This window comes from Molothrus ater, unplaced genomic scaffold (assembly GCF_012460135.2).
Source record: "Molothrus ater isolate BHLD 08-10-18 breed brown headed cowbird unplaced genomic scaffold, BPBGC_Mater_1.1 matUn_MA508, whole genome shotgun sequence".
Lineage (NCBI taxonomy): Eukaryota > Metazoa > Chordata > Aves > Passeriformes > Icteridae > Molothrus > Molothrus ater.
This window is the reverse complement of record NW_023416513.1, coordinates 196,228-205,335: the sequence shown is the minus strand read 5'-3', so window position 1 is coordinate 205,335 and position 9,108 is coordinate 196,228. Positions and strand designations below refer to the sequence as shown.

The following is a 9,108-nucleotide window of genomic DNA, read 5'->3' as shown; positions in this document are numbered from 1 at the left end:
ACCAAATCTCTCTGTTGATACATACAGTAAACAAAACCAAAATCCCAGGAATACCTGTCAGAAGTCTAGGAAAGAAACCTCTTGAAATTAATCCTACCTCAAATACAAACCAACCCGTCCAGAAAGTGAGCTTCACTCAAAAAACTATTTACACAGAGTTAATAAGACCAAGAAATAAAACAACACACCATATACCACCAACAAATACAACAGTGAAGGAAAAAAAATCTACTTTTTTTTCTTTTTTATTTTTTAAACTAACTTCTTTTATTAGCCAGAACAAAAGGTTTTGCCAGGACTGTAACATCTTCTCCTTCTCCTTCTGAAATGTCCCTTCTCCTTCCCAAATTCCTTACAGCTTCTGAGTTTAAATCCAAGCCAAAAGCAAAATTCGTGCACTTGTGAGTCCGGTGCTCCTGTCAGATTCTCTGTCTCACTGCACAGCTTCTCACACTTTCAGTCTGAACGCTGTCCTGCCCTGATGAGTTTGACAGAAGCATTGGCACATGTTAAGAGAGCATTTCCCTCCCTGCCTCCCTCGCCAGAGCTGGTTTCCTTAGCGCATTTCAATCGATCCCAAGCCCGCAATGATGCGCGCTCACCTCAAGGCTCACAGCAAGCACGCAGCAGCTCAGGCTGACTTGGCTCCAGGGCTCCGTGCCTTGGATAGCTGAGAAAACTTCCCATGAGCCTCTGTCCCAAGACATTGGAATGCAATTTCCCTGCGCATTTGGTGGCAGCTTTGGGTCCCTCTGGGGGACGGCACCCAGCGTGACCCCCGCCCCTCGCCCGCCCCCCACCTGCTCCTGCACCGCAGTGGGGCTCCCTCTCCTGGGCACCTCGGGGTGCCCCCAACGGCATCAGAGCCCCGAGTCTTCACCCCCCCCCCCTTTTCCTGACCCCCAAAGAAGGCTCAGAACGAGTCCGCCTGCCCTGGACAGCAGCGCAGCGCTTCCCCCAAGCCCTTCCCACACGCGCATGGCCCCAGCAAGGGATTCTGCTGCAACAAGAAAGCGGGGGCAGCCCCCAGAAGGCTTGAGGTTCCTGCCCAGCCTCGCTGTCACGGGCCGGGGGCAGCGAGAGAGGGAGCGGCACAGACGGCGGGGACGGCCCGGCACAGGGCGGGGGCCGCTCTCAGCGCGATGCCGGCAAAGCCGCAGCTCCGGCGCTGTCGGCCGGGCTGCTTGAGCGGCACGGGGGGATCCGCCGAGAGCCTCCGGCCCCGCGCGGGGACTCCTGCAAGGGCCCAGGGCCGCCGGGCTCCGGCCCTCGGGGCTTTATTCTCCGGCAGCCCGAGCCCCGCGGCTGCGGGGCAAAGAAGGAAAGGGGGCACGGGAAGAGAGGAGCGAGAGCAGGGCATGAGAAAGGGCGGCGAGGGAGCTCGGGCTGCGCAGGAAAGCGGGACGGGAAGGGAAAGCCCGGGACGAGGGTACAGGGAGGCTGGGCAGAGGAAGGAGAGAGGGGGAACAGAAGGGAGTAGCGGGCTAGGGACAGGACAGGAAGGAGCCGGGTTTGTGGGGGGAGAGGGAATGGGGGAAAGGGAGCGAGAGAAGGCGAATACGGGGAGAAGGAAGGAGGGCTAGAGAGAGGGACAGGCGGGGAAGCCCCCCAGAGCCCCGGCTGCACCCCGAGCCCGGCCCGGCGCCTCGCCCTGCCCGGGATGCTGCGCTCGGCGGAGCTCGGCTCGCTCCGGAGACGCTCGGCTCGAGTCGGCTCTTGTCGCCTCAACTCGGCTCTTGGCGCCTGCATTCGCCTCTTCGGCAGAGCTCGGCTCTCTTCGGCCCAACTCCCAGCCGCTCTGTGCCTTGGGCGCGCCTCGGCTCCGCTCGCCTCGGCTCGGCTCCCTGAGGGCGGGCGGGCAAGCGCCGCCGCCTCACGTTCAGCTCGCCCGGCTCGGGGCTCTCCCGCTGCCGCGTCCCGCGGGCGGCCCGGCCGTGGCGCGGACACGACCGGGAGCGCGGGCTCGGGCAGGAGCTCATTAGGCTGGGACCGCACTGGCGCTAATTAGCGCGCACGAGAGCGGCAGGCTCGCTTCGCCTGAGCTCGGCTCGCTTCGCTCCAGGCAGCCTCGGAAGCCTCGCCTCGGTTCGCTCGAGGCCGTCAGGGTCGGCCGCTCTCGCCTTGCTTCGGCCGAGCTCGTGCGATTCCCCCGAAGGCGGCGTCGTTCGGTTGTGTTTTTAGAAATATCTTTCTCTATCGATTGTATCTTTCTATAGTTAGATTTATATTTCTAGAATACTTCTATTAATCCAAATAAAAACCCCATCTCTAACCAAATAAATACAATAAATGCCTTCTTTTAAACGATATTGAAATATTTTTATTTATACTTTGTAGAATTACATTCACATTTATATTTATAGTTTCTTTTGATGCAATCTATTAATAATTATCTATAATATCTATAAAATTCTAGTCATGTATTTAAATTATTATTTATATTATGTATCGTATCTACTGCTGCAACTGATTTTTTCTTCTAGTTTTAAACTGTATGTATTTATGATATATTTCTAGACTTAGTTTTCTACCTTCATATTGTTTGTATTTATCATTTTTATCATCAAAACCCTGCCTACTGACAAGTAAAAAAACCCCGCTTTATTTAACGACTTTAAAAATATTTTTATATTTATAATTTTCCTATTTCTATTTATCATTTGCTCTCTAGTACGTGATAACATACCTGCTCCTGCACCGCAGTGGGGCTCCCTCTCCTGGGCACCTCGGGGTGCCCCCAACGGCATCAGAGCCCCGAGTCTTCACCCCCCCTTTGCCTCTAGTTAGAAACTACACTGGAACTTTTTTCTGGAAACAAAGACACGACCTAAATCCTCTCCCCATGTCCTAGACAGATAGATGTTCAGTTCTTAGTTGACTGGGCAGCAGTTTCTTCAATAGAACGAGAAACAATATGGAAACGTTTTAGCTACAAGCAAATAGGCAAATCTGAACAAGGTCCTGGGGGCCAGCCGCTGCAGTTATTTTGAAGCCATTTTTTAAACAATCAAGTACTGATCCCACAAAAAATAAAGCAAAAAGCTGACTACTGGCTAAGAAAGAAGGAAAAATTAACTTTTGACGACAACAACAACATTCCAAGGACACAGGCTTTTTTCCAATCTCATACCTTATTACTACCTCTCTTGGGAATTCTCATCGTGGATCCCAAAAGGAATAAATCCCTCAGCGTGTCCTAAAGCACCAAGGAGCTACCTACAAGTGAAGGTGGCTACTTTCAGTGCAGACACAGCTGATGACACAGCAGTAGCGCAGTTCTATGCTGCCCAGGGATAATACTGTCTCCTCTTCTCCAGCAGCTGACTCTCTCCTGCCATGGTTTCTGTAAATGCATCAGAGCACGACCTTAAACACAAACAGGCAAGAAAACACCATCAGAAGTCTTTCATTGAGCACTACAAGAAGGGTTCCAAGCAGAGACCAACAGAATTTCAAGGAAGCAGTATGCAATTAAACCACCTCAGACTCGTTCAAGTATCCGGCAGGTAGATGGAACCAAAATGGAACCATTCAGAAACGACAAAGAAAACCTCCCCAAGTATTTATACAGGAGTCCTTAACGTCAGAAATGGGATGGCAGGTTATGTTCAGATAAGATGAATGTTTATTTGGATGTAGAAATAAACTTCTCTCATGGTCCTTTGCCAAAAAATAGAACCTACAAGTGAACACCTACACCTGCCTAAAAAGACCTAACGAGCCCCTGGCAGCCACCGGCATCAAAGCACAGGGGATGTTTCTAATCCAGGCTAAGGAGAACAATATCACCTTTTGTTCTCTCCAGTTTGTTTCCTCTGCAGTCCTATTTGCTTCTTATGATTTTTACACTCTCTGTATCTTCTCGGGCAGCGCTGAGTCTGACGACCGGGATACGAGAGTCCTTCCCTGCCCTACGGAGAGAACCAGGAAAAAAAGTTAAAAAAAGAACAGGGCAGTTTGAAGTTAATACTTCCGACGAGAAGCACCACCTGACAAACAGAGTGAACAAAGCGTGACACCTCCCTGGGGACAGAAGACTTACAAACTCTCCGGGATTTACAATCCAGTAACCAAGCCCTTCAGCACAGCAGCCAAGTGTCCCATTAGGTGGTGCTGCACCAAAGAATGATCCGAGAGGTTCCAAAGAGTGAAACGCACGTTATTTTCCAAAGACGTAAAATCGTGCAAAATAACAAAACTACAATAGATCTAAACTACAGGGCAAGAGTACAAGTGTTAACTTGAGGAGCTGGAACCATCCAGGTGAGCAACTGCTACCTGGATCCTCAACAGAGTTTGAGGAACCCTCCAGGATACAGAAGGGTTTTCCCCAGCAATGTCACAGGCCGAGTTTTGATAGAAGTACACTTGCCAGATGCTCAGAAACGTCACCCATCCTCCTCCGGGTGTCCTGAGAGAGCTGCGAATGGCTCTCACGTGGTTTGAGCTGGTTCTGTAAGGGCTCAGGGTGAATTTCACCAGATGCAACCAAACTGGGCAACACCCAGTGGGACAGAAGGAACCCAAAGCTTGTTTTACCCAAAGCTTGGGTAAGCAGAGCTCCAGCAAATACTGAGGAAACGGACAGAACAGGGTAACAAATAATAAACATACCTTTTTTTTTTTTTTTTTTCAGATGAGCAAAACAATTAAGGAGAAGGTGGAAAACTCACCATGACTGAACATTTCATCACCTGTAAGCTGACCATCCTTAGCATAGAGGATTCCAAATTTAAAATTCACCAATCCCTGGAAAATAAAACCAAATATTATTTGGTAAACAGTCAAACAGAAGACATAAGAATTTGTTCCTCTAAGGACTTTCATGTATGTACGTATCTTTGTATACATCCTACGCATTAGAACATACATTTTATACCATCTCCTAATACATAATGATTTACCTTTAAACTTTGATAGTATAGCATAAAACCATTAACTTAGATGGGTGATCAATTATTATTAAGTTGGTGCTTCAAGTTATTTTTGCTCTCAGGTTCAAAAAAACATTACTTCTTTTTACTGTAACGAGCAATTGATTTAGAAGTCATCAAAAGCCCATCAAAATACAAAGCTGTACTCACCGGACGGGTCTGTGAGCAAGAAGTAGTTAGGCTTGTACTCACCTCTTGCCCTTCAACAACCAATAAATCCTGTCAACAAAAACAGCATCTTTAGCCCCCTCCTATTAAAGATTCTACAAGGATGATGGTTTTATTTGTGTTTAGAAGTTTGGATTTGAAATGGCCAGTTCAATGGATAAAGAGACAGTTTAAGTAGTATTAGATTATTATTATTATTATTATTATTATTATTATTATTATTATTATTATTATTATTATTATTATTATTAGCTACTGGAAGAAACAAACCAGTAGTATCTATACTTAATTACTTCTATTTCCAGCAAATCATAAAGAAAAAGAACCAAACAAAGAAAAGTCACTTCCTACCTTTTGTATCTCAGGATGAAAAATGTCTCTTGGGCTCTTCTCCAGTTTCTCCAGACTCCTGGCACTGAAATGCAAATGCACGAGTGCTTTAGAGGAGGGCAAGTGCACATTCCAACCCCGAACCACCAACCGATTGCAGTTACAGCGCTTACAAAATGAATCGTTCCCAGAGCCTCTGGGAAATGGAACGGTTGGTGCAACTGCCATTTCTTCCCCAAAATACTAACTTCCAACACTTCCTAAACTTAGTTTGCATTTTAAAAACAGAAATTAGGGAGACTCAGGGTGGAGATCAGGTTGAAATTGATTTCCTTCTAAAGCACAGGGCTCTGTTCCATCACCCTTCACTTTGGCTCCACACAGAATCACGGGGAGCATTTTAGGAGGGCCCAAGAACCAATTCTATTTCTCTCTTTTTTCTAGTTCTCTGTCTTCCTAAATAATTCAAGGCAAGTCAAATGAAAAAGGACAAGTTCAGCATCAAATTCACACTTTTTCCCTTTGTCTGCTCAAGAACAGGCTTTAAAACCACTTCTTGCTGCCTTCAACGATTAAGACTTGCAAAACAGTTTCACAAGTTTGATAGGTTTATCATAAAAACCACAGAACGCAAGCTCTGAATTACAGGAAAAGGTACACAGGCAAATATCTAAACTGATGGTGGCTTGTCAATCCATACCTTAATGGAGATTGCACTGAGAATGGTTTTGTGGGACTCCAAGGGAGACAGATTTTCTGAGTACCCTGAAAACAAGAAAAGCTAGGATATATTACAGGACATACCCACTTGTTCTGCATATTCAAATAGGATTATTAATAAAAACAATTAAGTTAAAAAAGAAGGAAGAAAACCAAGGTAATTTTACTCAGCTCTATTTACTGCCGATTTAGAGAAAAAAAATAGTCACGGGTGCTGCAAAGAAAAAAAAAGTGAACCAGAAACGCCTACAGTAGAACTTTAAAACAATTGCTTGGATAAAAGCAGCTCATGGAACATGAAGTAGAAAAAAAGCGAAACCAGTATCGGACCTGCCTATTTTCTTACCATTGCACAAGAAAATCCGACAAGCGGTATAAAGTCACTGCCTAAAACCGATCCTAGGATGTAACCAAGAACAATTGAGGCATTTGCTAATCTAAACGGAAACCTTTTCCGGACCCTAGTGTCAAATCACACGTTTTGTCTTGCAGCAGCTCGAGGCTGGAGAGCATTTCCCCTGGGGGTCGGGAGGGTAGGGGCACAAGGGGCTGAGTTTGCGGATCGCACCTGTGCCAGCAGAAGGATCCAGCCCGGCGCTCCTTGCGCTCGCCATTCTCCGGGCCATCGCTGTGTTTTACTGCTCAGCGATGCCGCTCCATCTGTTTGCGTGGAAGAAAGAGCCACGAGCACTGAGGCACTCAGCAGCCGTGTCATTCCAGCCGCTCGTCCGCCCCCGCCCGCAGCAGCGGCAGCAGCCCGAGGGACACGGCTGCAGCTCGGCGGCTCCCGCGCCTCCGCCAGCCGCCGCACAGTGACCGCGGCAGCGCCCGGCGCCGCTCGCCCGGGGCGGCTCCTGCAGCTCCCGGCCCGCGGCAGCAAAGCACCGCCTGGCGCTCCGCCATCGGCGGGCGGCAGCGCGCCCCGCCCGAGCCGAGCCCCCGCCACCGGGACCGCTGAGCGAGGCCGAGGCACCGGGCGGACGCCCCTTCCGCGCCGCTCGGCTCCGTGCGGGCGGCCGGCCGGAGGCTTCGCCCCTCCAGCGTCGCTGCCGCGGCTCCGTCCCGCGCGGGAGAGGCGCCGGGAGCTCCCCGCGCCCAGCCCGCTCCCCCGGCGCGCGGCCGCCTCGGCCCGCCAGCCATTCATATGGCGCGTCGGCCGTTGCGTCAGACGCCGCGCTTTACGGCCGCAGGGCCTGCCGGGAGTTGTAGTCTCGGACTGACAGCCACCGCTCCGTTTGCCGCCACCGGGAGCTGCGCTCCCGCCGGGGGATCAAACGGCTCCTTCGCTCCTGGGCGCGGAAGCACCTTAGGCAGCACCGCCCCTCCCGAATGTCCTTTCTTTTCCACTCCAACTCTTTCTTCTTGTTTTCACTCTGTTTTTTCACCCCTTTTTCCACTTTCGCTCTTTCTTTTTCACTCTCACCCTTTTCCTTTTTCATTTTTTTTCTTCCTTTCTCTTCCTTCCTTTTTTTTTCTTCCTTTCCTTTTTCCTTTTCTTTCTTTCTGTCTGTCTTTCTTTCTTTCTGTCTTTCTCTTTCTGTCTCCCTTTGTCTATTTCTTTCTCTCTCTCTTTCTTTCTTTCTGTCTCTCTCTCTCTTTCTCTTTCTTTCAGTCTATCTATTTCTTTCTCTCTTTCTTTCTTTCTCTCACTCTCTTTCTGTCTCCTTCTTTCTGTCTCTATTTCTTTCTCTCGTTCTTTCTCTCGCTCTCTTTCTGTCTCTCTCTTTCTTTCTGTCTCTCTCTATTTCTTTCTCTCTCTTTCTCTTTCTTTCTGTCTCTCTCTATTTCTTTCTCTCTCTTTCTCTCGCTCTCTTTCTGTCTCTATTTCTTTCTCTCTCTTTCTTTCGCTCTCTTTCTGTCTCTTTCTGTCTGTCTTTCTCTATTTCTTTCTCTCTCTCTTTCTTTCTCTCGCTCTCTTCCTGTCCCTCTCTTTCTTTCTTTCTGTCTGTCTTTCTCTATTTCTTTCTCTCTTTATTTCTTTCTCTCGCTCTCTTTCTGTCTCTCTCTTTCTGTCTGTATTTCTTTCTCTCTCTCTTTCTTTCTCTCACTCTCTTTCTGTCTCTATTTCTTTCTGTCTCTTTCTGTCTCTTTCTTTCTTTCTTTCTTTCTTTCTTTCTTTCTTTCTTTCTTTCTTTCTTTCTTTCTTTCTCTTTCTCTCTTTCTCTCTCTCTTTCTCTCTTTCTCTCTGTCTCTCTCTCTCTTTCTTTCTTTCTCTCTTTAATCATTTCTCTCTTTCTTTCCCTGTATTTCTAATCTTGGATTTCCATTCTAGCTTTAGAATAAAAAAGCAGCAGTAGAAACGTTCAGGCTACCGGGGAGTGCAAAAAACCCCAAAACGGTAATGATTTTAGGAAAACTATTTCCTCCATGGGAGCTGAAATTTTCTACAGCTGCAGGTGACATAGAGCTTTTATTTCTTCTTCTAGATAGTTGATACTTAATACTCTATTTATACAGCGCCCCCTGCCGTCTGCATGGGCGCACTGCAGGCACAGCGCCCCCTGCCGTCTGCATGGGCGAACTGCAGGCACAGCGCCCCCTGCCGTCTGCATGGGCGCACTGCAGGCACAGCGCCCCCTGCCGTCTGCTTTGGCGCACTGCAGGCACAGCGCCCCCTGCCGTCTGCGCCGGCGCACTGCAGGCACAGCGCCCCCTGCCGTCTGGACCGGCGCACTGCACGCAGAGTGCCGCCTAATGACGTCAGCCCGTCGACACGGCGCTCCGTCCCGGACACGCCCACTCGGGAGGCCGTCGCGATCTTGTGCGGCATTCCGTGACAGCCACGGCGCTGCCAGCCTATATGGCACAATTTTACGGCAGTCGCGCTTTACGGCAGTTTTGCGACAGTCGCGCTTTACGGCCCCTTTTATGACAGTCGCGCTTTACGGCAGTTTTGCGACAGTCGCGCTTTACGGCCCCTTTTACGACAGTCGCGCTTTACGGCAGTTTTGCGACA

At 48.9% G+C, this 9,108-nt stretch overlaps 1 protein-coding gene and 1 long non-coding RNA gene across 5 annotated transcripts; both read right to left on the bottom strand.

Annotated features, from left to right (window-relative positions):
* Positions 1–213: 213 nt before the first annotated feature.
* LOC118700273 (uncharacterized) lies at positions 214–889 on the bottom strand. The gene is made up of 2 exons (XR_004982263.2): positions 603–889; positions 214–478 (listed from the first exon to the last, which is right to left on the bottom strand). It is a non-coding gene; the product is annotated as an uncharacterized LOC118700273 (long non-coding RNA).
* A 2,165-nt stretch (positions 890–3,054) lies between these two features.
* LOC118700279 (uncharacterized) lies at positions 3,055–7,329 on the bottom strand. Of its 4 annotated transcripts, none has more exons than XM_054518203.1 (6): positions 6,721–7,312; positions 6,133–6,197; positions 5,454–5,517; positions 4,674–4,749; positions 3,790–3,911; positions 3,055–3,343 (listed from the first exon to the last, which is right to left on the bottom strand). In XM_054518203.1, the coding sequence occupies exons 1-5, from the start codon at positions 7,294–7,296 to the stop codon at positions 3,844–3,846; spliced, it is 849 nt and encodes a 282-aa protein (XP_054374178.1). In that variant the 5' UTR covers positions 7,297–7,312; the 3' UTR covers positions 3,055–3,343; positions 3,790–3,843. The 4 variants fall into 4 exon arrangements, 3 of the variants coding, with proteins under 3 accessions (XP_054374178.1, XP_054374177.1, XP_036260559.1); XM_054518202.1 differs by having other exon boundaries at positions 3,055–3,366; positions 6,721–7,311; XR_008509043.1 differs by lacking the exon at positions 6,133–6,197 and having other exon boundaries at positions 3,055–3,366; positions 6,721–7,279.
* Positions 7,330–9,108: the final 1,779 nt, after the last annotated feature.

Coding starts and splice junctions, on each gene's coding strand:
- LOC118700279 (XM_036404666.2), bottom strand. CDS start 7,296: ATGAATGGCTGGCGGGCCGAGGCGGCCGCGCGCCGGGGGAGCGGGCTG. Junction 6,198..6,720: donor GGATCCTTCTGCTGGCACAG/GTGCGATCCGCA, acceptor TCTTGTTTTCAG/GGTACTCAGAAAATCTGTCT. Junction 5,518..6,132: donor TCAGTGCAATCTCCATTAAG/GTATGGATTGAC, acceptor TTTGCATTTCAG/TGCCAGGAGTCTGGAGAAAC.